This window comes from Nymphalis io, chromosome 21 (genome assembly GCF_905147045.1).
Source record: "Nymphalis io chromosome 21, ilAglIoxx1.1, whole genome shotgun sequence".
In the NCBI taxonomy this organism is placed as follows: Eukaryota; Metazoa; Arthropoda; class Insecta; order Lepidoptera; family Nymphalidae; genus Nymphalis; species Nymphalis io.
This window is the reverse complement of record NC_065908.1, coordinates 636,723-664,345: the sequence shown is the minus strand read 5'-3', so window position 1 is coordinate 664,345 and position 27,623 is coordinate 636,723. Positions and strand designations below refer to the sequence as shown.

General features: G+C 34.0%; 3 protein-coding genes across 7 annotated transcripts in view; 1 reads left to right on the top strand and 2 right to left on the bottom strand.

Annotated features, from left to right (window-relative positions):
- Positions 1 to 175: 175 nt before the first annotated feature.
- On the bottom strand, positions 176 to 9,011 carry LOC126776721 (RING finger protein 121). The gene is made up of 8 exons (XM_050499412.1): positions 8,810 to 9,011; positions 8,578 to 8,612; positions 7,521 to 7,662; positions 6,089 to 6,243; positions 4,956 to 5,184; positions 4,274 to 4,376; positions 3,612 to 3,744; positions 176 to 3,143 (listed from the first exon to the last, which is right to left on the bottom strand). The coding sequence occupies exons 1-8, from the start codon at positions 8,840 to 8,842 to the stop codon at positions 3,023 to 3,025; spliced, it is 951 nt and encodes a 316-aa protein (XP_050355369.1). The 5' UTR covers positions 8,843 to 9,011; the 3' UTR covers positions 176 to 3,022.
- Positions 9,012 to 9,588: 577 nt separating this feature from the next.
- Positions 9,589 to 27,623, top strand: part of LOC126776713 (protein cramped) — a 38,265-nt gene continuing 20,230 nt past the window's right edge. For 3 of the 4 annotated variants that reach the window (XM_050499350.1, XM_050499352.1, XM_050499349.1), the window contains exons 1-2: positions 9,589 to 9,733; positions 10,112 to 10,209. In XM_050499350.1, coding sequence (XP_050355307.1) covers positions 9,721 to 9,733; positions 10,112 to 10,209 — 111 coding nt within the window. In that variant the 5' untranslated portion in view covers positions 9,589 to 9,720. The remainder of the gene's footprint in view (positions 9,734 to 10,111; positions 10,210 to 27,623) is intronic. The other variant, XM_050499351.1, reaches the window with a different exon arrangement.
- On the bottom strand, positions 11,481 to 26,913 carry LOC126776720 (lipase 1-like). Of its 2 annotated transcripts, XM_050499410.1 has the most exons (8): positions 26,671 to 26,913; positions 15,895 to 16,105; positions 15,449 to 15,560; positions 14,579 to 14,819; positions 13,794 to 13,952; positions 13,306 to 13,387; positions 12,265 to 12,383; positions 11,481 to 11,687 (listed from the first exon to the last, which is right to left on the bottom strand). In XM_050499410.1, the coding sequence occupies exons 1-8, from the start codon at positions 26,764 to 26,766 to the stop codon at positions 11,511 to 11,513; spliced, it is 1,197 nt and encodes a 398-aa protein (XP_050355367.1). In that variant the 5' UTR covers positions 26,767 to 26,913; the 3' UTR covers positions 11,481 to 11,510. The 2 variants fall into 2 exon arrangements, with proteins under 2 accessions (XP_050355367.1, XP_050355368.1); XM_050499411.1 differs by lacking the exon at positions 11,481 to 11,687 and having other exon boundaries at positions 12,315 to 12,442.

The following is a 27,623-nucleotide window of genomic DNA, read 5'->3' as shown; positions in this document are numbered from 1 at the left end:
CAATTAACGTTGTATCGCGATGGCGTCATATAACGAAAGTCAAAGTACTGATGACAGAAAAAGAAAAATCTTAAAAATATTCACTTGCTATAAATTTATTAAATTTTAAGGTGATAATATATAAGCCCTAAATAACACTACAAACATAAGGTTACTTGTAAATAAAACAATCGTATAACGAAAATATTGAATCAACTTTATTTTGTACAAAACAGTTACAAATGGATTCGTTCAAATACACACAAATTACAGATACACTCAAACAGTATTGCATAATTACTACACATAATTTTCACGTACAGATAAAATATAATAACTTTTTCGCCAACACTAGGTAAACGAAACGATGGTATAATTTCATTTATACCTTATCTGCATTCAATTTGTCCGCAATAAATTAAACATCTGATTGAAAAAATTGATTGAATGATTTAGAAGATACTTGGGGACCTTCTATTTTGTTACGCTTGGGCCTCCAGTTTCTAGATCCCCTGCGAACGCGAGTCAATGTCATCATTAGCGCTTTAAAGTATTTCGCCATTGCTTTACCATTATTTTAAGATATTGAAACATAAAACTATCAATACTAAAAACTTAAAGAACGATGTTATTAAATCATCAGTATCAAGACTATTCATTGGAAAAATATATTCCCGGACTAATGAGAAAATATTCTATAATAATTTTTATATAAAAATACATTAACACCATTACAATAAACCCATTATTGAAAGTAAGACAATTTCAAAAACTCTTTTTAGAAATAATATTGGTCTAACCTTTGAAAAAAATACCGGGAGTCTCATTTTAAAAACGGCGTAAGTTCTACAAATAATTCGAAACTAAATTCATTTTAATTATTTCTAGCACTTGAATAAATAACTGCATTTGTACTGCCAGCACAAAAAGCTTATATTAAAATTATTTTATAAATAATAATATTTTTAATTTATAAATGAAATGTTTCAGAAGTTACTGTATACATTGTTTACCAAAATAGGTAACAAAAAACGAAAAAAATTATGTAATAAATCAAGCAACCAATCCGTTTTTGCGCTCCGCAGTAAACTATACATAATTTGCACCTTAAATTCAAAATGGCTGCTCGCGCGAAAAGATATTTTCCGCGCCATTTTCATACTTAGAGGTTAGCGCAATAAATTTCAACAGTACGTTTATGCAATGTGTAGGTATTTCCATATACAGACCATATTATAAAAATTAAGAACAACTAATTCTTTATGTATTACACTACATTTTTTTATGGTTTTATATATTTTATATAGATTTCTTAAATATATAAAGTATATAAAACAAATTCTAATTGTACATAATTTATCTTATCTTAAATTTAATAAAAGGATAAATAATAAATGCTAAAATTCGTATTATGCTTAATATTATATCAATACAGTTACTAAACTAAGTTTTTAAAAGTACATTGCTAAAAGGAATAAAAAAAATTAAATTAATAATTTATTTATCTGCAACACCATGGCTACATTCGCATCGTATAAATCATAATATGTTTATTTAATGGATATCGCACTCGCTTCGCTTAGTAAAACAGGTGTATTCGATCCTAAATGCTACTTACAATCGATTACTATACAGGAGTCAATGACAAAATAACTATAATATATAAAATAATATTAACGTAATTTAATGAATTTATACTTCGAGATGAATATTAAATTTAAAAAAAAATGAATATTTGTCTGGAAGATATATGAAAATATTTACATTTTATACAATTTATATCAAATTTTTTATAGTGATCCAGGATACTCCGTCTGGATACACCACACACCATTCTATCGCAAACAGTAACAAATTGCCAATTTCAGTATGAAGAATTAGATATTGTAACCTGGTTTCGAATCCCGGGCCGACCTACGGTGTGTATCCAAGACATCAATTATCTGCAAAGTTATTACCAGTTTACTGGTGGTAGAGCTTTGTGCAAGCTCGTCTGGGTAGGTACCACCCACTCATCAGATATTCTACCGCAAAACAGAAGTACTTGGTATTGTTGTGTTCCGGTTTGAAAGGTGAGTGAGCCAGTGTAATTACAGGCACAAGGGACATAACATCTTAGTTCCCAATTTCTTACAATGCCAATGTCTATGGGCGTTGGTGACCACTTACCATCAGGTGGTTTATATGCTCGTCCTACATATATTCTACATCTGAAAATATTCCGATCGTTTCTGATTTTCCGTCCCATCGGATGATAAGAGCGAATCCATAGTAAATAATTATAGACTATTTAAGATGTCGACCAATGACATTGCGTCAATTGATATTGGTGTCAAGGTTATTTGAGTTTACTTCTCTTTTGGTTGAAATAGGCTATAGATGATGATTGCACTTAGTAAGAGACAAAATATTTGTACCTTGTACCTGTAATTACACTGGCTCACTCACCATTCGAACCTGATCACATCGGATACGATGTGATGATGTCAGGCGGTAGAATAATTGATGAGTGGGTCCCCTCAAGTAGGCACATAACCTTAGCAACGGTTAAAGGTACATGAGAATGCATGTTTACAAGCAAAAAAAATGTCATAAATGGTTTTATTATAATCTGTGAATGAAATTGAATTAAAATAATTATTTAAAGTGTATTTACACTTATTACACACTTGAAGGCAAGATGAATCAATTCATTAATCATTATAGATACTATGTATCAGACAAGAAATCACTTCAATACTCCGTTATAGGAAACAAAGAATTACACCGATATTAAAGAATAATAATACAAATAAATTTATATTAAATAAGGTCAAATGATAGCGTTTTACTATGTTAACAATTAATAAATAGCATTTCGGTACTATTTAATGGTCATATATATATATATAATGGTCATATATGTATAACGTTCATTATATGTCACACTTAAGGAGTTAAGGTAGCTCAACCGATTATGCTACCTACTGTCTCTTAAAATCTCATCACAAATTTATATTTGTGTTGTGTTTGTAGCGAATAGATCCTTTTTATCGGCCATGTATTATTCAAGTCCGAAGAGCCAGTTGATGCCTTGAACGAGGAATAGCACGAGCGGTTGCCATGCGATCACCCATCTGATCCAATCTAGGAGTTGTCCATAGAGTAAATGCGGTCGGTCCCATCTGATATTTAGTTCAGGAATAATTTCAATGATATTCAGAGAGGATACATTAACGTAATAGTACTAGCCGTTCACTTCCAGATGGTGAATACATTATATACAGCTACAATATGGGTACTGTAATAGCACTTATGACGTCATTTTGTAATGGCCGACGACGGCACTCTCGAAATGAACGAGCAGTATATGATTATTTACATGTATAGTTTTTTCCGGTTCTTAACGGTAAAATCTACATTATAAACGAGTCGTAGCTTTACAATAAAATTCATCTTGTAAAGATCGCAATGATTGATTACAAACATAGACAAAAAAATATTTTACATCGGCAACACTAACCCGGTCAATTTAGTTCTCACTTATTTATAACTGGAATATATAGACTTTTAAACGAATAAGGAAGTAGGAATGATGTATGTAAATCTTTATCCTATCGGTTAAAACATCTAACAATTTTTATAAAGGATACGGGTTAGTAAACATTCTCTTGAGATCCACCTTCTCCTTGCAGTACGGACAGCTCTGCTTCTTGCCAACGATGCACCAGCCCCGAATACAGAACTCGTGGAAAACGTGACTGCAGGTCAGTTTATATGTATTTTCTGAAATCGAATTTATAAATAAAACTAATATATATATATATATATATATATATATATATATATATATATATAAACTAATATATATATATGTCGCAGAATCAAAGGTAAGACGCCATCTAGCGGTTCTCAGAAACGTCAAGTAGTACCCTTGAGTAAGGTCGATACAAGAAAATCAGAGTGCCCACTTGACAGTTAATGAATAATGAGTTGTTAATGATTTGACATCGGACACTTGAGGTTTGCAGAACGCTCTCGTGCAAGGGACTTGAGAAAGGAACTCCGTGGCGAACGGTTGTATCGATCTTGCTGCGTTTCCAACCACTTTAATCGCCGTGGTTAATTGTTATTTTGTGATTATCGATTGTAAGCGAACAAATAAACAGCAGTTGTACGAGACTGAACTTTTACTTTGCACCTCCAACATGTCTGATAACGGCTCCGACAACGAATTGTCCCACGTGATCAATACCACCCTGTTATATATACGTGTGCATATACTTATAACTGCTATATTACAAACAGTATATACCTAAAACGCCTTCCTCGTTGACATCAACCAATAACTTATTACCGCAGACAGCACACACATTGCTCTCTAAGTGTCGTGTCGGCATCCCTTCTTTTGTGTAATACTGAAAAAAATAATAATATTATAATAAACAATAACATCAAACTCCAAGTTTTTTTTGCTATACAGTACAGTAACAGCCTGTTAATGTCCCACTGCTGGGCTAAGGCCTCCTCTCCCTTTTGAGGAGAAGGTTTGGAGCTTATTCCACCACGCTGCTCCAATGCGGGTTGGTAGAATACACATGTGGCAGAATTTCAATGAAATTAGACACATGCAGGTTTCCTCGCGATGTTTTCCTTCACCGTCAAGCACGAGATGAATTATAAACACAAATTAAGCACATAAAAATTCAGTGGTGCTTGCGTGGGTTTGAACCCACGATCATCGATTAAGATTCACGCGTTCTAACCACTAGGCCAACTCAACTTTTTGCTATATATAATTGCTAATGTGCTAATTTCGCGGCTTCGCCGGCGTGTGTAAGCCCTATGTTGGATCTCTATGTCCTTTCTGTACTCTAACAATATATATGCAAAATTTTAATATAATCGGTTGAGTATTTAAGACGTGAAATTGTAACAAGCAAACAAACTCACTTTTTCATTTCCAATATTATATATGATAGTAAAACAATCCTTACACCAATAGAAGCGGCCATTTTATCGCTACAGTATTCAGCGACGTCCCGCCCGAGCACGCCGAAGTACAGTCCGTAGAACAGTGACACGAGGCCGACGTCCATCCAGACTTGCGGCTTGTGGTTGAATATCGAGTTTATGTTCATGAAGGTCATCATCATAACTATGTAGCCGAACACACCGAAGAAACAGCTCACTTTGTATATGAGGTAGAACCATTTGTACACCAATCTGGAATAATTCATATTTAGAACAGACAATTGAAGATACTTTTATTTAAAATATATATAACATGTCGATTAATAGTAGTCAAAACTTTTATAGGCCTTTTTTTAAAGTTGGAAAAACGCATTAGGCGTTTCCCCCAAGGGAACAGTGGGGGGGGGGGGTTTATGTGGGTCTAAGGCGCCGAGTGCGAGATGTATGATGCCAAAACTAACACGCAATACCTATAACTACCAATAGAAAAACTCAAAACTTATTGAATAAAGTTTAAAAATGGAACTATTTAAAAGACCATTACAAAAATATATAAGTTGCTCTATAAGGTCCAGACAAAATCAGCTAGAACCTGCGGCGTGCAAAGCGTTCGTGCAAGCAAATGGGACGGCAAATTCGAGTACAATACCTAAAGAGTTCAAACGCAGGACCTTTAAACATTGCCAATTTTCAGAACAAAAAATAACTTTTATAAGTCCCGACCGAAGTTCATACCTCATGGGGGTATGAACCCTTGGAATTTGCGGTCTTACAAGCTATTCAGTAAAACAACAGTAAAAGTACACTGGTGGTAGAGCTTTGTGCAAGCTCGTCTGGGTAGGTACCACCCATCAGATATTCTACCGCAAAACAGCAGTACTTGTTATTGTTGTGTTCCGGTTTGAAGGTTGAGTGAGCCAGTGTAATTACAGGCACAAGGGACATAAAATCTTAGTTCCCAAGGTTGGTGGCGCATTGGCTATATAAGCGATGGTTGACATTTCTTACAATGCCAATGTCTAAGGGCGTTTAGTGACCACTTACCATCAGGTGGCCCATATGCTCGTCCGCCTTCCTATTCTATAAAAAAAAACGAGGCAGTTAAATTAACTATATTAAACATCTGACGTTTATCTAAAACAAACATATCACCAACCTCGGCGTCGTGACTGACATGGGCTTCTGCGACGACTTCCATATAACGATGGCGGTCAGCAGCGTGAACACCGTCCACACCACGATGAACCTCGTCCAGTGGTTGCTGATGCTCATCAGCAACGGAATCGACCACATCGCGACCATCGTGAATAACTGGAAAAATCGAATTATAACAAATACAATATTTATGTAATCCCGTTAATTACAGATTCCTTTAGAGTATTAACAATGCTAATAAATCTAAGTAGATTGAAGGAGTATGGCCCGTCTAGTGATATTAAAGTCGCAAATTCGATCCAGACCCCTCAGGCTATTGTCATCTCCACTCTTAACACAAGCAATAAAATAGAAAAATCCATGCTATCTAGGGCCTCCTGTTGGGAAGTTATGAGGATATTCCACCATGGTTTTTCAGTGTATATTGTGGGATGAGCATTTTTTCTCTGTCTCGATTTTCGCCTTCTGTAATGCCACGCCACATGCTAAGCCAAGGTAAGATAAGACAAGCCAAGGTAAGGTAAGACAAGCCAAGCCAAACCAAAGCCATACCACGACGTTTATTGTCAGTAACGTCCTCTAAGCTCGCCTGTGACCGTTAGTGACATCATAGCCCAACGGTCAGTTGAAAGAATTAAATACCCAATCAGCTCATTACGGAACGTCATTATAGTTCTTTCAAGAGTGTCATCCATGGCAAAGGAAATAACAGAAGGAATAGAAAAAGAATGTAATGTAAATTTACTGGTGGTAGAGCTTTGTGCAAGCTCATCTGGGTAGGTACCACCCACTCATCAGATATTCTACCGCAAAACAGCAGTACTTGGTATTGTTGTGTTCCAGTTTGAAGGGCGAGTGAGCCAGTGTAATTACAGGCACAAGGGACATAACATCTTAATTCCCAAGGTTGGTGGCGCATTGGTGATGTGTTCGATGGTTAAATTTTTTTACAATGCCAATGTCTATGGGCGTTGGTGGTTGGTGGTGGTGGTGGCGCCTTCCTATTCTATAAAAAAAATGTAATATAAAATACATTTGATAATTCATATGTTGTTTCCCATTTCAGTTCATATCCATAGACATTCATCATCATCATTATCACATGACATGATGGTCATTAAGCACATGAATGAATCATTGTAGCTTTCCCAGACTTTAACTTTCCGCAACTTCTGGTTGAAATCCAGGTTTCCTAACCACTGAGCTACATTGGCTTAATAATAAAAATAATAATGTATTACTATTATTTTCGCAACAAAATCTCTAAAATAACCTTATTTTGATAGGACTCGGAAGAGTAAATAAAACTGTTTACACAAGGTGTTAAAAAAATTAGACAAAGTAGTCTTGCCCTGTTAAATTAGTTAGGTATGAAAGTGATATAAAGTCTTATATATTTTATATTTATTTTAAAAAAAGTAATAAGAACTCACCGCATATGATCTGTAATGTAAGTTCTTCCATTCGGAAACTATTAAATGGGCCACAATTAGCGTCACAATAAGGATGATGACCATAGTCATATGCATCGAGTCGTGACCCTTGTGCATCTCGTGCAATTTCTGATGGTCATATCTGGAAAAAAAAGTTTTTGATTTATTATAAGGCATCATTACAACTTTATAACATAATAATAATATAAGACAAATATAGAATATCTAGAAGTCAAAATATCTGTATCCATATATATTACCCACTAAAAGCTCAAAATTAACACAGCAAAACAATATATATATACAAAAAAAAACTCAAAAACATCACAGACACAAAAGCCTGTTGAGATAAAAATAAAATTTACCCACAAGTGGGATTTATGAGGTCATTCGTTAATATTTAAGCAACGCTGGGTCTTCTTCTTTCCAATTTCGAGTAAATGATAACAGAAAGAGAGAAACCAGTCTTATGAAACACCACTAAATACAGTTTATCAGACTGTATTATATACAAAATTAATTTAAAAACCATTTACAATTTCCATAAAGTAATTTGATTCTCGTATCTTTAATCTTTCAACATTATTTTAAGCAAGCACTTAAAAGATAAGCTATTGTACTAAGAATTTAAGTAGGTAGTAAAATATTATAAAAATTTGTGTGAATGCAAATATCAACTGTATAGCCCTAACGTTTATTGCAATTACAGTTCTAATCATATATGAGTCATACCTTCAAGACATTTTTTTAATATTATTATACAAGTATAATATATGTATATCCAGATTTATCAATAAGCCTTAAATCCACCAAAGTCAAAATGTCGACTTTATACAAACTCATCTTTAACTAAATATTAGTTGTCTTCAAAATTACTTACAGAAAGTTTACATTACTAATTAGAGTGTTTTGACCAACATATGTATTGCTATTAAAATAAACTTGTACACATTATGTAAATATAAATTAAATTAAATTCCACCTTTAAATTATTTAATAATTGAGTGACCAATATATATATACATATATATCGAATGTCATGTAATACGAAACATACCTTAATTTTTCCTCAGATGTCAGTTCTTCATATGACTGTAATAAATAAAAAATATATAATATTTATTTTTTGAGTAGTACCTTCTACTGAAAATGTCGTAAGTTGCATATAAATTTTATGCAATATCTTCATAATATTTAAGATAGAATACAATAGCATAGAGTTTGGACAAAATAATTATTTACTATCCAATTACTTTATAATATAAAAAATCTATAAAACTAATTAATACCTTATTGCCGTCGACCGGTCGATGGAGATCCATTTTTCCTTATATATATTGTAGCAATTTATCCCAATAATGACACTTACAAATAGTTTAGACTTTTACTTAATATTTACATAATTTTATTGAAATATTGGAATAAACTACAAGCGTAATCAAATACCGCAATGAGTTATGAGTTAAAGATTTGGAAGTGCCGTTGCGATATTCTGTCAAGGGCCAAGGCACAGAATATAAATACGTCAAACACTTTTGCTGTTGACAACTTGATATGTTATATTGACAAATAGATATAAATACCACAAAAAGTCTTCGAAGGTTTTATTCATTAATTTATTTTATAGGAGAGCTTTGTTTAATGAAATATAATATTGAAATAATCCAGTTTATACTTATTGTATACGGTCTAACACAAAAATAGAATTATTGTCTTCTACAACTACTACATATGACATAGTGTTAGTAGTTGTTTTTGTGTACTTATTAACTCTCTAAGACGTTGAAATTTTGAATATTAATCTCGCCTCTTATCTAATCGCCTTAATGTCGATTTATGTTGTATGCAATTAGTTATTAGTTAGTATGTTGTATGCAGTAAAAGTAAAAGCGAATGAATGAAGACTGCGCTAATGTGTTGCAGTGCAACTATTTTGAGTAATGAGTTATTACTGAGTTAACATCCGCGGTCCTACGTTGGTTGGACATAATGCCCCAACGTGTACTGGAGGCTTTTTATGTTTATATTTTACCCTGATCACTCTAATGTCAAAATCCAATGACAGCCGGATTTGCTTATTCAATTAATTGTAAATATTTACCTATTAATTTCTTTTTTGCCTAAAATGTATCTGTGTACAATAAGAATAAATATATAACTCTACGGGTTATTTAATGAAATCATCTCAACTATCAAATCAATGCCAAATAAAGGTAAGTGTCAAGAACGTATTTCTGAAACTGAATATTGAGATTGTATACATTATTATTATGAATTAAGTACCTTTAGAGAAAGTAAAGAGATTATACGTTATTGTTTTTTTATAAGCATGAAATAATTTTTAGTATTAATTTTTTTTTGCTGTGACATTGTTTCCTTAGCCAAGGGCACAAAATTAGACTAAATAATTATTGATTATAGTGTAATATACAAATATATATATAGCTGTTCCTATTAAAATGATTATGGTGTTATATTATTTCTGCCTTTCATTAGATTTTTTCAACATTATTAAAATTGTGCCATTAAAAAAAGCCATAAACAATATCATCATCTTAAGAACATCAATGAGATTCATTTTTAATAATCAGAAGTCCGGATATCTCCAGCAGAACAGAAGATACCAGTCAGCACTCCACAACATGCTTCAAGTGCAAAAGGGGTCACTGTTAAGTCAGCAATGAATAAGGTAAGTGGTTGGCATGTTTTATTACATTAGTATAAAGCAAAGGTATAATACATTCAGTTGCACATCAAAACATTACACTTAGCAAAACTTTCATAAGATGAAAAAATAAACAATAGATTTTATTAATTTCAATGTTTAATTATCTAAATTAAAAAACACATGGAAAAATCAATTTCACCTTATTCAATAAAATGAGACTAATCAAACAAACACAATGCCAAAGATTTGGTAATTTTATTTCATATACCAAAAGAAATTTATGAAAAAAATCAACATAAAAAAAATCAAAATTTGATAACCAATGACATTATATTTAAATATACATATGTCACAAAACTTCATTTGTAAAAAATATCTCTTATAAGTTACTTGGATAATAAATCTAGAATATGCACATTATGTTGTCTAGCTATGTAATTAGCATTAAAATCATATCATATAGGAACAATAGGTTCTTTGACATAACAATACATATTTCATAAAATTACTTTGTTATAATTGAAAATATACAAGAAAATTAGTACTTTAGCTCGACAGTACATCCATCAACAGCTCTGATGGTCGAATGACAATATTATTCTATAGCTATTTATTATTGCACAAAATCTAAAATAATCTTCACTTACAAACATCAATACTTGGTATTGTTGTGTTCTAGTTTGAATAGTTAGAAAGTCAGATTTATTATGAGGGATGTCATTGTTAATGTAAGGGATGATTAAAATTTCTTACAGCACCAATGTCTATTGGTATATAGGTTGGTTGCCTCTGCCTTTCGATAAAAAACACAATGTTTAAACTATAATAAGTTAATGAAAATGAAAAATAATTGCTATTTCTCTCTCCCATGTGTGATTCTCCGGTAGTATGATTTTTTAGGCAAGTTCACCTGGATGAATACCAACAACTCTTTATTATTCTAATGCTACACTATTATTACGGCATACCGTATTAACTTTAAGCCAATGCATGAAGGATTAGATCATATTCCTAAAGGTACTTATGGCTATGGTTGGTGGTGACTATTTGTCATCAGGTATTGAAATTGAATTATAAAAAATGACTTAAATATAATTTAAGTCATTTTAAAATAAAATAATTTAAAAAAATACAAATTAAATAAGAAAAAGATATATATGACGTTTTTTGTGTTTATTATATACAAAGTATTAATCTATATGAAATAATAAAGCCATATTTTAATATTTACTATACACACAGCCCTTTTTGAGTCTTATTATAGCTTATATATATTATAATTTACTCTTAAACTCTACAATTGATAGTTCAATAGATACTGTCTATCCATATTTATTAAACAATGATGTAATTGTCGTGAGGAAAGGCTTAATAAAAATAGAGTCAATGTCATATGCGAAGATAAAGTCAAGATGATTAAACTTGGGCCAGGAACTAGCTGGTCGAACGTCATCCAGCACCCCTGTAGCGTTTAACTCTGCAGCTAGGCGGAGAATTTGCTGTAAATGAACATATTTTTGTTTTACTTGTAACTAAGTAAATGGGATTCCAAAGAAGATTTATGTTTATAATTCACGTGGTGTTCGAAAGTGTAGCAACGTCGCGAGGATATTAGTTTGGGTCGGATTTTAATTTGGCTCATGTATGTATATTCCACCATGAGCAGCATGATGGCATAGGCTTCAAATTTTTCCCTTAAACAGGAAAAGAATGTTGTCCAGCAATGTGACGTATACGGATTGGTTACACTTTCAACTTAGGCGATGTTTGCTATCTATTTTTAATAATATTATACCTTGCACCTGAACTCTTTCCAGTCGTTTCGGACTGCCGTCCCATCGGATTATGAGAGTTAGGGAATAGAAAGTGCACCTCGGCTCATTGATAAGATTATGTATGTATCTAATACAAATATCCGTATTTCCCGATAGGCACAATGTCGGTGTCTTCAAATCCAGAGTAAACATGTTTCTTATAGGCAAGCGTGCTACATCTTAGACCGTGTCGATGCTTAACATCAGGCAAGTCAACGGTCAAACGCTGGCCTATTAATTGTTAAAAAAAATATATACATACCGATTTCTCCGTCAGTTGATCATTTTCACCATAAAGCAATGTGACTGGTACCCGTACGTTCGAGAAGTTGTATGGTTTCACGCTACCCCATAAACCGTCTTCCCATGAAGTAAACACATCTACGAATATCCCTTAGTTAGTATTTTTATCCATAAATGTTGAAGTAACAATCCTAAAACTGTGAACACGATTGAACAACTCATAGTGCGTTTATCGAAATCACTGGTTATTTTAATTATACTTAAAAGAGCGTCCAAGTAATAAATAAGTACTATTAATTATATCTTAAGTAACAGCCTGTTAATGTCCCACTGCTGGGCTAAGGCCTCCTCTCCCTGTTTGAGGAGAAGGTTTGGAGCTTATTCCACCACGCTGCTCCAATGCGGGTTGGTAGAATACACATGTGGCAGAATTTCGATGAAATTAGACATGCAGGTTTCCTCACGATGTTTTCGTTCACCGAAAAGCACGAGATGAATTATAAACAGAAATTAAGCACATGATGAGGTGCTTGCCCGGGTTCGAACCCACGTTCATCGGTTAAGATTCACGCGTTCGTACCACTGGGCCATCTCGACTTATATCGAATCGAATTATATCTTAAATAGCATATAAAACCAAAATAAAAAGTCTTCTAAATAAATCATTACTTAAATCTTTTTTCGTAAACACATTCTCATTGTAACAGGTCATTTTACTTGGTGGTAGGGCTTTGTGCAAGTCCGTCTGGGTAGGTACCACCCACTCATCAGATATTCTACCGCGAAACAGCAATACTTAGTATTGTTGATTTCCGGATTAAAGGGTAAACCAGTGTAACTACAGGCATAAGGGACAACATAACATCTTCGTTCCCAAGATCGGTGGCGCATTGGCGATGTAAGGAATGTTTAATATTTCTTAAATGGCCAGTGTCCATGGGCGGTGGTGACTTAACATCAGTTGGCCTATTTGCCGGTAAACCTACATATAACATAAAAAAAAGAATCGGTAAACATATGGTAAACGCTTTTAATTAAAACCTAACATTACATTATTTACCTGTCATAGCGACTTTCCCAAAATGTTCAAGTTGACGAAATGAAGCTGGCTGAAATCTTGCCAAAAATAGTGCGGTTATGTCCTGCGAAAAAGAAAAACGTTCGATGTTAAAGACGGAGGATGAAGTAAAATGCCGTAATTTTTAAATGGCAACTCTAAATCCCCATAAATAAATAGTGTTTTAGTAAAATTAATATTTTTTGTTGTGTGCTTAACTTGTTTTTGATTGCGTGCAACATTTCTGATCCAAAGATCTTTATTTTTGAAGGTTCTTGATTTTTTGAAATTTAAGTGTTTGTCATGAGTTTTTCTAAAATTCACAAGGCATCATATTTATTGTTGGTTGAATGGTTTATTTGTTAAAATATTCTCCATTCGGCACCTTAAATTTATGACATTACTGATTCTAAATACAAGGATTAAAAAAGCTTATTATTTTTTTAAGTTACTTGTTTTTTTTTTCAAGTTTGATTATATTGGTCAAATACCTTATCATATTGTTCCTCATCATTTCCAATAACCATATAGATTATTCTCATACATATGTTATTTTCTGGCTTCTTCGAGTAGCATACGCTCTTGATAAACATATCTAGGACATTTCGCTGAATGCTGACAGAATGTATCCCTTGGGCTCGAAATTGATCCTAAATTATTTTATGAGATGTATATTAAATTAAATGTAGTAGTTCGGATTTTTCATGCATAACTTTAAAATCAGCTAATATATTAAAATAATATAAATATTTATAAAACCTTAAATATTTTTTTATTGGAACACGTTTTTCTGAATCGCATTAACGTTTGCTTTGTGGCTGTATATATAGATTCTCAACTTTTAATATATAGAGTTGGCGTTTTTTAAAACATTTTATTTTATTCTTATTATTTTATTATAATATTATCACATAGGGGTAACAAGTTTTAACGCGAAATGGTTTTTAATAACAAGTCTACAATGCTTTCAAATTGAAAAAGAATTAAATTTAATATTTAAACATTGAAATAGTTGTACTACCTGAAATAACTCGTGACCATGACAGGCGTATCTTTGTTTAAACTTCGGGAAAGATCATAAAAAAGGTATGAATGCGGTAACACGCGAATATACATATATGAATATGCGTTTGTGTAGCAAGCACATAATTTTGGATAAGAGATAAGATCGCATTTAAGTACGACACTTCTATTTTTCTGTAGTGTACTTAAGAGTATACAATAAATAAATAAAGTATTATTATTGATTTAATAAGAAATACTGCAAAGAACTTACAAGTATATTTAAATCCTTTAAAAGAAATTCAGCAATTGGTTTTATGTTAGGTAAGTAAACGGCTGGTGCGAGTGCGAGGAAAGATATAACTTTATCATTGTACTCCGGCCGTTCTGACGCCATCACAAAGAAACTCGCGCCCCCCATCGAGTAACCGATGTACAGGATCTTGGACAGACCAGTGACGCTGAGCACTTTATCAATGGACGCTGGTAAGTCGTATTTACCATGTTCGTGAAAACTGCAACCGAATTAATGGCATTACTTACGTTGTTTAGCGGCTGTTTCATTCGGTCATTATTGATTTGACATTTGAAAGAAAAAGAGACAAAGTAATGCAGTATTTTTTTGAATTCATATCTATATTTGTAATTTTAATTCCGCTCCAATATAAATTAAAATATAAGGTTTGAGGTTCTAGATAACAAGACAATCATTTTTTATATATATTTTCTTTCTTCATTTAATACAGATAGACAAGCGAATGGGCCAATCGATAGTTAATGGTCACCACCTCCAATAGACATTGACATTGTGAGGAATACCATTTTTTACATCGTCAACGAGCCGCTAACCATAAAAACAAAAATGTTACGCCTTTTGTGCCTTTAATTACGCTGGCTTACTCAAATCGAATACCTTACCTTCAAATCAGAGTATTGCTATTTGGCGGTAGAGTGATCGGTTAATGGTACCCACCTAAACTAGGTTAGCATTTTCAAAAAGCCATACCGCCAATAATGTTATATTATTGGCGGTATGGTAAGAATACTATCTGCTGGTAAACAACATTCTACTTGTATTATGTAAAAAAAATACTAAAGAACAAGATGATTATATTTATAATCGACTGACAAGCGTTTCCCTCACCTGTATTCCCAAAATTTTGGGTTATTTCTCGTGTAGTTTTGGTGAGATGTGTAAATGTTGCCTCGGAGATTTGTTAGCCAAACATCGTAGCCATCGTCCGCTAAACTGTACGCTGAGAAACGGAATTTTTAAATGGAATAAATAGCACCATATAAGTTCACTTTTAAATACATTTAAGTATAATACTAAACATTTTGGAGCTCATGATTCAGTGGATAGCTTGCTTGGTTCTTAATCATTGAGTTTTAATGTGATTATGTATTTAACATTCATCTAGTACTTTGTGGTCAACAAAAACATCATGAGTAATATGGCTGGTGAATTCTGCCCATGAAAAGCAGCGCGGTGAAATAAACTCAAAGACTTATTGTTAAGAATAGAAGAGCCCTTTGCCTAGGAAGCAGCGTCATATTTACGGAATGCTATTTATTTACTAATGGTTTTACCTAAACTCTTCTCAGGTCCCATAATAACGAAGTCACTACTACTCCCGAGAATTCCATGGCAAATTAGTACGGCCTTTTTGCCCTTAGCGCTGGATGCCTTCCTTGCTGTCCTCTTACCAGCCGGTATCCTGTGCAATTGCAGGATATAACCGTCCGTTGTAGTTACACGGTGCTTCTCCACCGGATATCCGGCTGATATTATGAGCTGCGACTGAAACGAAAAAATTACGACGCTAAAAAACCCTCAAAAATACCTTAAATAGATCATGTCTTATCAATATTTTTGATTAGACAGAATATATAAAAAAATTTTTAACACCAATTTCAGACCCCATAAAGTCAAAAATGCTTTTTGGGGCAAGGTATTTGTTATTCTCATTATAACTAAGCGTCTAGTTTGTAGTTCGACGTTGAATTTAATCGTATAAATCTTATATTATTACAGTCCGCAATTATGTTTATATAGCATGACTATTCTTAAGCTTTTGTTTTTATTCTTATTTTTTACTTGTATTTGTTTTTTTTCCCTGTGAGTGTGCAATAACGTTATTTAATAATAATAATAATTATTATTATAAAGAGGTAAAGTATTAAGGCTATAGGAAGTTAATTCCGAAGTTATTCATTTTATTTAAAAAATACTTTCAACAAAGAAGAAATAAGAGATGGATAAACATATATGAATGTTTTCTATTGTCGTTTTAGAAGTTAAACATACCTGTACTATTTTTACAGGTATTTTTTTCTAGTATGCGACGACGTACGTTACGTTTAATATACAAAATGTGAAAATATGTCGTTTTAAATTAATTTTAATCTATTATACAGGCGGAACCGGAATCAACAAATTTGAAAGGAAAAAAAAATTTAAAGCCTTTAAAAATACCACTGAGTAAAACTAAAATTTGATGTGTTACACTGTATTTTTGTTTTTATTTTTTAAATATAATAAAGCAACTAACCAGAAGGAGCCCCCTTGTGGTTGCCCGCCGAAATATTAATCACCATTCCTTATATCACCAAAGCACCTTGGTAACTAAGATGTTACCCTTATGCCTGTAGTTTAACTGGCTCAGTCACCATTGCATCCGGAACACAAGTATTGCTGTTTGGCAAGAGCACAAGAGCTTACCACCAAGGAGTAGTAGATGTATGGTCACGATGACTAAATGTGTGTCCACTGTTTGGTTTTGAAGCAAGGTTTGTTACATAGTGTATGTAAATAAAAGATGATAAATAAACCGGAATATATTTTCGTTATCAATCTTGAATCATTGTCATCTGAATTCCACGCCAAATGCATAATTGTTATAATATCCTTTTGTTTGTCGATCTGTTCGTTGAATATGAATCAGGACAAATTTATACGTGATGAATTACTACTATTTGTAATAAGGAAATTGTTTTTGCCACGCGTTACAGTACGTGCAGGTACGTAAATGTTTCCGGGGTTCCGTATTTTTTTATTATTTATAAGTTTAATACCTAATGATGAGCCTTCCAATGGGTTCACATAAGGTGGGACCGACAGTTTTACCGGAGTGACAGCTGTGTCGGATGTATATTATGATATATAATAAGGTCCTCCAGACCGATTTCAGCGGTCAACCTTTCACAGTGGTCAACTTCAAGAGATTAGCCAACTCCGCAGGGCATATTATAGTGCACAAGTGTGAGCGGCACTCTCTATTCCCTAACTCTCATAATCCGATGGGACGGCAATCCGACACAACCGGAAAGAGAGGCGCAGGTGGCTTTACGTGCGTTTCACTCCGGGCTGCTACTGAGATTACAATAGCGTTATAATTTAAACGTAATTTGCTGGAATTTAATAACGAAATTGTTATGTTCATACAATGAACGAATTTAATGTATTCTATAAAATATTATATGGGTAATTTAAACTCTTTATGTTACGGTCCCAAAATAATATATCGCCTAATGAATCCCATAGATTGCTATCACGGTACTGATAACATCATAGACTATTTAGAATATGTGCGTTTTGCATAATTTACTGTTTCCGGCTATTTCATATAAAGCAGATTGATGAAATTTAATATTAACTGACTACAAAAGTTTGTACGAAATAGAAAATAGATTCTATATGTCGTTTATACGATTTAAATTATACTAGCGCAATATTTGGTGGTGGATTTTGTGTAACTAACCGTCTGGGTACGGACCACCCACTTATCATATATTTTACCGCTAAGCTTTTAACTTTTTATTGATTGTTTAATATTTAATGATGGCTGTTAGCTATATTACGTAGCGATATTCATTTTCGGTAATACTAAATATCCGTTCTGTATCACGACCTTTATTATAGGTTTACGCTACGCCCGCCAATAATACTTCCAGTTAGTATTGATATTTTCGACATCTTTAATAGACATCGTCATATTTCAATCAATTTAAGCAAAACTCTAATGAATTATTTACTTAAACCTTAAAAACTAATAAATTTAACAGAATGACGTGTCCCTGGATCATTTAGATTGAACAAGTGTCCTGAATATATTCTGTTGTTGGATTTATTAATTATAATGTTCCTGTAAAAGAAATTCCTAATTTCGTCTCTAAAATTATATTATTTAAATATTCCTTCTAATTAAGACCAGCGAACAGTACATAATGTGCCAATGTGCCAGTGCTAAGTACCAATTATCACGGCACTTGTTTCAAAAATGAAGGATTTTCATACAAACTCTCATCCCCATTATCACTGTATGAGTTAAAATTTTCAATAATCGTTAGTGCTAACCGACTGTGTAAAAAGAACTCGTATGCAAAATTTCACGGTGCTAGCCCCAATAGTTTTGGCTATGCCTTGATGTGTCAATTAGTCAGCCAGTTATTGATGTACACCAATTGTCTTAGCAATCGTTTAACTGTATTTTTTTTTTATAGAATAGGAAGGTGGACGAGCATATGGGCCACCTGATGGTAAGTGGTCACCAAACGCCATTAGACATTGGCATTGTAAGAAATGTCAACCATCGCTTATAGCCAATGCGCCACCAACCTTGGGAACTAAGATTTTATGTCCCTTGTGCCTGTAATTACACTGGCTCACTCACCCTTCAAACCGGAACACAACAATATAATAACAAACAATATGTATAGAAAATGATGTGCTGTCGCTCCATCTAGCCTTGCAACAAATTGGATAGTATATAAACCTGTTGTTGTGGTGTTGGCGATCTGACAAATAGTCATTAATTACAAACATATATACCAGTATCCATTTAATATATAAGATACTAAATATATATTAGAAATCTTATACTTTTTATTTATATTACGATTTATTTATAATCGTTATCGATGCGGAGGTTTAAAATAGTTTTTGTCGAAATAAATTCATCATATATACATATATAAATAAATTCATATACCATTCTAAAAAAGAGTAAATATATAGAAACCTTAGTTTTCCATATTCCAAGCGATTACAGAGAAGCTCTGCAAAAAATTTTTGATTTATATATCTTAATTTATAATACAGCACTATTCCACTTAACTAATTATATCCACTTTATTTTTACTTTCGAAATTCCGATAACTTCGCTGACATTCACAACGCCATTTTTCGCGAAACCATAGTGAATGTCATAGAATATTCCAGATGACCAATGATAACTCGTCAATTCGAAATTGTTTGAATAGAGAATACACAATGTGTTGTTTTTTTTTTGTCATATAATTGATATGTCGGCTCTATAGAAACTAATTAAAAGTCAATTAGACATCAATTGATAAAATCGTCATATTAAATTATAGCGTGATTACAATAATTACAACGGCGTAAACAAAGGGAGCGTGCCATTCTGGTCACGTTTGTATATAAAAGAGCTATGAACTTGACTTCTACATGTGGATTTTTATTTCAATAGAAAACATTAAATCATAGCTATTTTTTTAATAGTACTTTTCTTGTTATTATTGTTTGTTATTTGATTATACTTATTAAATTATTACACACTATTTATTAGCTTCTTCGTACTACACGGTACTTTTGATGCGTCCAAAAGGGTACATACAAACCCACGTCTATTATAATTTCTCTCACCCTCATAAACACGATCTGAGAGAGCGTGTTTTCCGAAGCACGGGAGTCTAACATTGCCAATTTCCTAATTCTCCTACCGTTATTAGGAATTTATTATAAAAAAAATCCCATTTCCGTTCATAAAACCGATTCGAGATACGAATCCAGGACCGCATTGTGACACCAAGGCTAACCACCATACCGTTAAGATAGTTTATCTTACAAAGTTATTTTATGGTAGACTTATGACAATCAATAAGTAAGTGTAACGCTTCTATATTGAATAAAGATTTTTGTCTTTGACTTATACTTTAGCCGGCCGGCTAAATGGCCACCTGACGGTAAGTAGTCACTACCGTCTATAGACATTGGCGATGTAAGAAATATTTACCATTACTTACATTGCCAATATGCCACTAACAATGGGAACTAAGATTTAGTGTCCCTTGTGTCTGTACTGGATCACCCCTCAAACCAGAACGCAATAATATTAAATATTTCAAATAAACGGTTGAAAATCTGATAAGTGAATAGAATATCTGAAAAGGTGAGCGAGTAACCCAGACGGGCTTGCACGAAGCACTATCAAGTGAAAACAATGAAATCTCTCTTCAAGTTACTCTAGAGAGTTTCTCGTTTATAAAAAAAAACAGCAAATATTTAAAATTAACGTCACGTCCTATTATTTTGTGCGCAGTTTCGCATTCAGATCAGCTCTTATTTCCTACATCATCATCATTCGTCGAGCATCGCACAATACAATATTATAAACAATATATTCGAAAGAAACGATAAAAATACACATAGCCGGTATTAATATACATATGTATATTTGGAACGAGTTTGTTTCATTTGCATCGACCTTGTATGTTTTTTAGTGAAGTTATCATTTCCTTAGTTGAAATATATTGTATTATGATCTAGTCTTTCGATTACTATAATTATGTATGCACATAAAATATTTAGAGTTCTTTAGAGCGATTCTGTAATAACTCACTTCATTATTTACGCGTGAAATGTTGACAACCGAACCGTGTTATACTTTTTTGATGCGTGTTATCTTGAAATGTTGTAATTATTATGGTCAATTTCGCATATCACTTTCTGAGTTTGTTCTTATAGAATAGCCCCACTGATTTAGGTTCTGGTCAAGATCATTGCACACGAATTAAACTATCGGCTCCAGGTCGTTTCAATTGAAATTATATGAATGTATTATTGTATAAAATCCATAAACCTATCGGCTAAAAGATTTAAGTTGTTACCACGCATGAACCGTGTCCGATGTCTACTTTTTCTTCTTCTGCCTAACGTTTTCCCGGCCTAGTAACGCCAGAGTCCGCTATCCTGCATCTATTCCTCCACTTTGCCCGATCTAAGATCTAATCTAAGCATCATCCTTAGTAAGATCCTGCTCTCTCATGTTGTCCCTCACGACATCGAGCTAGCGCTTCTTGGGCCTGCCGCGGATCTAGGGCCATCGACAACAAAGTCCAGACATCGGTTTCCGCCATAGTCTGGCGGTCTGTGGCTAATGTGGCCAAACCAATGCAGACGGCTTTCCTGCAACTTATCTGCTACATCACAAACGCCAACAACTATGTATGTATATGAATTTTCATATGCGTTAATTTCATTGCTTATAATTCATCTCGTGTTCGACTGTGAAGTTTATATCATGAGGAAACCTGCATGTATCAAATTACAATGAAATTATGTTACATGTGTATCCAACGACCCGCATTTGAGTAATGTGGAATAAGCTCCAAATGTTGGTGTTTTGTTCAAAAAACAGTTTTCGTACGCTTACATGACACAACGCTGACTAAACCTTAAGAGTACATCAAAACAATGTACCAGAAAATTGTAGGACCTGAAAATGCCTAAAGAAAAGTGCGCGATATCTATGTCCGTATGTGTCCATCTTCTATGGTTCACTCACAATAACAAATGACAAGGTCATTTGCGAAGCCATTTTCTCGAATTCATAATTTGTCCTTATCCAGAAAATGATATTAGTTACCTTGAGGGTCATTTACACTATATCATTCAAATTAATAATTAAGGAGATATAATAGCTTCTAAATTATTTTACCATTTTAAAATAAAAATAATATGATTTGGAAAAACGATTTATTTTGCCATTTTAATTGATCATATATACCAGTTTTTCCTATATATTTTAACATAGCTAAAGTTATAAATTATGCTAATTTGTTATTTATATGTACGAATTTGATCATTTTCCATGTATCACCGTCAAATATTGAATATAATAATTAAAATTAACCTAAGCTTAAAAGAAGATTTGGTTATATTATTGAAAAATTAATGTTAATACGTAGAACGTAAAAAACAAATTCTGTAAAAAAATTGTTTTTTAGGGTTGACCCCTACTTTATAATAATAATAATGTCCTCCAGACCGATTTCGGCCACGGCGGCCAATCTCAAGAGAGATTAGCCAACTACGCAGGAGATATTATAGTGCACAAGTGTGTGCGCAAACACAGGTACACTCTCTTTTCCCTAACTCTCATAATCCGATGCGACAGCATCCGACACGACCGGAAAGAGTTCAGGCGCAGGACCAACGTCTTTACGTGCTTTCCGAGGCACGGGAGTGTACACACTTCCAACTTCCAGACTCCGGGCTGCTACTGAGAATTTTCTGATAGAAAAACCCAGTAACTTTTTATTGGCCCGACCTGGGGATTGAACCCAGGACCTCCGGGTCTGCGGCCTTATATCAAGCCACTAGACCAACGAGGCAGTCAAATAATTGATATAATACACATAAAAAGAAATAAATATGTCACTAGCGCGTAATGTCTCTATGAGAAATATACTTAATATATTATTAAAAAAGCATAAAATGTAATAGTTACGTCACCAGACAAGACTAGGGAAACATATCAATTTGGTAACTACAAGTACATGAAGAGTCAGGTATCCAAAGCCGAGGCGGACCAGTGGTTAGAACGCGTTAATCTTAACCGATTATCGTGGGTTTAAACTGGGCAAGCACCACTGAATTTTCATTTCATGTGTTACAGCGTGGTGAATTAAGTTCCAATCCTTATCCTTAAAAAAAGGAAAGGATGGTGGGCTTATCCCTGTGGGACAATCACGGTCTGTTACTGTTACTGTAAATACACGAAAATATCTATCAAGATTTGTAAAATTCAACAGACAACAATCACGAATACCATTACCAGTATTTTTACCTATATTTATAGCAATAACAAGGTCAGATTTTGTACACAGAATAAACTTAAATAGAAATAAACTTTATCGTTATCGAATAACAAACAAATGTTTTTAAATATAATAATAAAAACTAGTTTATTTTTCGGAAATCATATTAACAAGCAAATTAGTTTTACATATTGGTATTATCTGGACTTGGACTCGGTGGTAACCGATATTGTCACTCGTAAAAGTCAAAGTCAAAAATCTTTATTCTATATAGAAGCTTTATAAGGTGTCTGTGTCATTATTATAATAAGCATATCAAAAGGTCAGATGTAAATTTTAATAAATTTTAATAAATTTAACCCATGACTGGGCTAAGCCGCTCGTCTCGTTGATACTAATTTAATTTTTTTATAGTCGTCGGTGTGTTTATAGATATTCGAAATGTTTATAGATATGTGTTTATAGATTTCGATAGTCGAAAATGTTATGTTTTAGATTAAAGATCTTTCGCATATTAATTAATAAAACCGCATTCATATTCTAAATGTCAATTTAATAGTATATATATTTTATATATTTAAAAGATTTAACTTGAAATCTCCCAAGTCCTATAAGAAGGCTTATGCAAGAGCGAAAGCACAGCGCATTGTGCAGATTGGCCGTGACCTTGTGTCGCATCCTACGAGCTCCCGTAGCTTTTGGCGTCTGACTGAGTCCATGCAAAACAATTTCTGCCAACCTTCGCTGCCACCGGTCAGGGGTCCGGACGGATCACTTGCTCGCAGTTCGCAGGAGAAAGCTGATCTTCTGGCAAAACTCTATTCGGATAACTCCGTGATCGATGATTGTAGTGTGCTACCACCAACTATACCTCCGTGTGGCCACACAATGCCTGACATTAAAATCACGCAGCGTGATATGCGTGCAGAGTTGCAATCACTTGATTTGCGGAAAGATAGCGGTCCCAATGGAATACCAGCTATAGTATTGAAGAAGTGTGCAGCGGAGCTGTCTTCCGTGATAACAGCTTGTTCCAGCTTTCTTTCTCTACAGGATGTGTGCCGGAGGCTTGGAGAGAGACTAATGTCCATAAAGGGGGATCGGTCTGACCCGGCAAACTATCGGTCAATAGCTATCACCTAGTACTTTAGTGCTAGTAAGGCGATGGAACGGATCTTAAAGAACCAACTGATCCAATACCAAGAAGATCAATATCTTATTAATGATCTTCTAGCGTACGTAACTAACCTCTGGGGTGAAGCTATAAACAACACGCTTGTTGAAATCGTTGGCTGTCAGCCTCGATATCTCCAAGGCTTTCGATAGAGTCTGACACAGAAGTCTTCTCTCCAAGCTATAGGCATATGGTTTGCCTGCTCAGCTTTGCACCTGGATTGCCAGTTTCCTACACAAACGTAGCCTTCGTGTTTTAGTGGATGGTTGCGCTTCACAATTCTATGTAGTGAATGCTGGGGTCCCCCAGGGATTTGTGCCATCTCCCACACACTTTCTTTTGCATATCAATGATATGCTCTCTCTTGGGAACATACATTGCTATGCAGACGATAGTACAGTGCATGGAGTATATCATGAACGCGCAGTGGCCGGGCGTGCAGAACTTGAAGAGAGACGGAGGGATCTTGTTATTGAGCTCCATGGGACGTTACAACTCATCGCTCAATGGGGTTCTGATAATCTTGTTGAATCTTGGTCAACGCCAAGAAAACACAGGTTTCACTGCGAAAAAGACGCCATTTTCCCCTTTTTCTTCCCTCTGTGGCATTACACTGATGATACAAAGCAAAATTGCCATGCTGGGAATCGACGTTCGATGCGACCTCAACCCAAGGGATTATATCGATTCTGTTATGAAAATAGCATCACGGAAACTCGGGGTTCTGAATAAAGTGCGGCGTTTTTTCACACCACAGCAATTGCTCCTGTTATACAAAACGCAGTTGCGGTCTTGCGTTGAAGATTGGTCGCACCTTTGGGAAGACTCAGCTAAACGACGTGCGATTCGCATTATTGGCGACGTAAAGGTAGCTGGCACCCTCGAGCCTTTGCAATTGCGTCGAGGGATAGCAGCGCTGAGCGCTTTCTATCGACTGTATCACGGCGAGTGCTCTGAGGAATTATTCTCTCTAATTCCTACTTCCCCCTTCCTTCATAAGTCTACACGAGCTGGCTCTCGATGTCACCGCCTAACTGTGATATCAATTCCATCGCGCATGAAGAAATTTGGCAACTCTTTTCTTTGTTTTCGCACCACTAAAAAAATGGAATTCTTTACCAGCACACGTGTTCCCTTCCTCTTACAACCTGGGTGCGGCTAGTGCAGAAAATTCTTCCCGACTATAGTGGCCGTCATCGCGTTTGGACTCCACTACCACTAACCATCAAGTGGACTGGAGTGGCCGAAATCAGTCTGGAGGTCATTATTATTATTATATCAAAGACACGATGGTAAAAATAATACGTAGATTTGAAACGTAGGATTCCGTAAATGTAAGATTACTTTATTATTTATTCGTTTCCTAGTTACTCCGCGCGGTTACACGGTACACCCGCGTTGAATGTTGCTGCTCCCCCGTGGCTCGTAGCACGGGCATAAAGGGCAATACCACTAATCTATAACGATTACGATACTTTTCCGGTTCAGTTCCAAACCAACTTTGACTATTCTATATTTATTCGGATCGGAACCGAACCGATATGATGTTAGCATATACCATTGTGTGAATACCAGACTTATAATTTATGCCAATAGTCGATAATTAAATTAAAGAACAGGAAAACGGATAAACGAAAACGATCACGCTTCGATTCGATTGTGATAAAGTGACAATTTGTTAGTAGAATTTCTGCACCAGAAACCCTAAACTTTACTATCCTACGTCCTGTTGTTTTTAAGATATGATTTCTTTCAATGCTATAATTATAATCTTTGTTTTCTTTAATTTACTTGAACATATTTATTTAAAAAACAAAGTCATGAATACTTAAATAGAAATAGAAGAAGCAATGTGTTAAACTCCGAATTACTCAGAAGTAAAGATACTGGCGTAGCAGCTCTTCTGTAATCAGCTTCAATATTTTTTATCTTATTTACCACTAGAACATTAGACTAAAATCTCTTTCTTGTTTACAATATAATTTTACCTTTGAAAATACTATCAGAATCAACTTGGGTGTGTTTTATTATCATAATTATAAAAGTGCTCAATAAACCATTTGGTATGTACTTAAAATAATAGTATTTAATACACTGAGTAAGTTTGTGTTATACATAATATTAGTTAGTATTTCTATCTTGTTTATATATTATATTCATTTAATAAAATTACTTTAGTAACAAAAATACGTTGCCAGATAAAGTCAAGTTTAAATACCCTGAATTAAATATGTAATTAAAAATAATTTAAATAAATAAAAAATAATTAAGTTTGCACTGTTATAAAATTTATTTGAAGGAAATAAAAGATATTTTATTGCTTCTTTTAAAATAAATAGGAAAAAACTCACTACTGTCTGATATGCTTCTTTCTTCAAAATATTTTGTTGTTCACTCAAAACAAAACAGCACAGAATAAAAATAACGCGGGAAATTAAACCGGCCATCGTTATTATTTTAAAAACAAATGCTTCATATATCGCACAGAACTAACAAAGACAATTTTAATTTAAAAAAAAATATTCTTTAAAAAACTGACGCTATATTAGCAAATCTTTTTAAAAAATATATTTTATAAAAAAAACGAATGCGCCAAACCGTTTCGTTCGGAATGTGACACGATGTGTCCTGCGGGCTTATTTATCGCAAGGCTCTATTAACGCACGTTTTATGACGTATGGCGTGTGATTTTTTTGTCCGACTGCGTTGAAGTTAAGGAGTTACCTTGTTTGTATGAATGAACTAAGTCTCGTTCATTCTAACACATGTGTTAAGCTATTTTTCGCGTGTTATATTTATATAAATTGATTATGTCTTCCTGATTGATTTCGGCGCACATTAGAGACTAGCCAACTGCGCCGGATTTAATACTGTAGTGCAAACATAGTTGTACTCTCTTTTATAATTCTACGGTCAGTTAAGAGTTCAAGCGGCCAAAGGCTTTATGTGCGCAAGGCACAGCATTGTTAACACTGTCCACTTCCAAACTCGCGGAGTCCGCGCTGATACTGACAATTCCTCGGCAGAAAAACCCGATATCATTGTTATTGGTCCAATCCGAATTTTTAAAACCAGAACTGCAGCCGTACAAGCTAAACACTAGAGCAAGAGTTAATAATCAAATGAGATGCAACTCTGCGTATTGCTAGTGCAAAACACGTTTCATTACTCTTAGTTCACATATGTTAAAAAGCAAATCCCTTTATTCCCCGTGCGTGTAAAGTTTTAAATAGACTATTCTAGAATGTTAATGTTTTTTTTTCAATAATTTTCTTTTAAGTAGTTGTATTTATTTTTCCGAATA

Bases quoted from the DNA above. Each gene is read 5' to 3' on its own strand.
- LOC126776720 (XM_050499410.1), bottom strand. From the start codon at position 26,766: ATGGCCGGTTTAATTTCCCGCGTTATTTTTATTCTGTGCTGTTTTGTT. The intron at 13,388-13,793 runs GTATTTGACCAA...TCTTTTTCGCAG, and splicing joins ATGAGGAACAATATGATAAG to GACATAACCGCACTATTTTT. The intron at 11,688-12,264 runs GTATGTATATAT...GTTCATTTACAG, and splicing joins ATCAACTGACGGAGAAATCG to CAAATTCTCCGCCTAGCTGC.
- LOC126776721 (XM_050499412.1), bottom strand. From the start codon at position 8,842: ATGGATCTCCATCGACCGGTCGACGGCAATAAG. The intron at 5,185-6,088 runs GTTGGTGATATG...GAATTATTCCAG, and splicing joins ATGTCAGTCACGACGCCGAG to ATTGGTGTACAAATGGTTCT. The intron at 3,745-4,273 runs GTATATACTGTT...ATTCGATTTCAG, and splicing joins CAACGAGGAAGGCGTTTTAG to AAAATACATATAAACTGACC.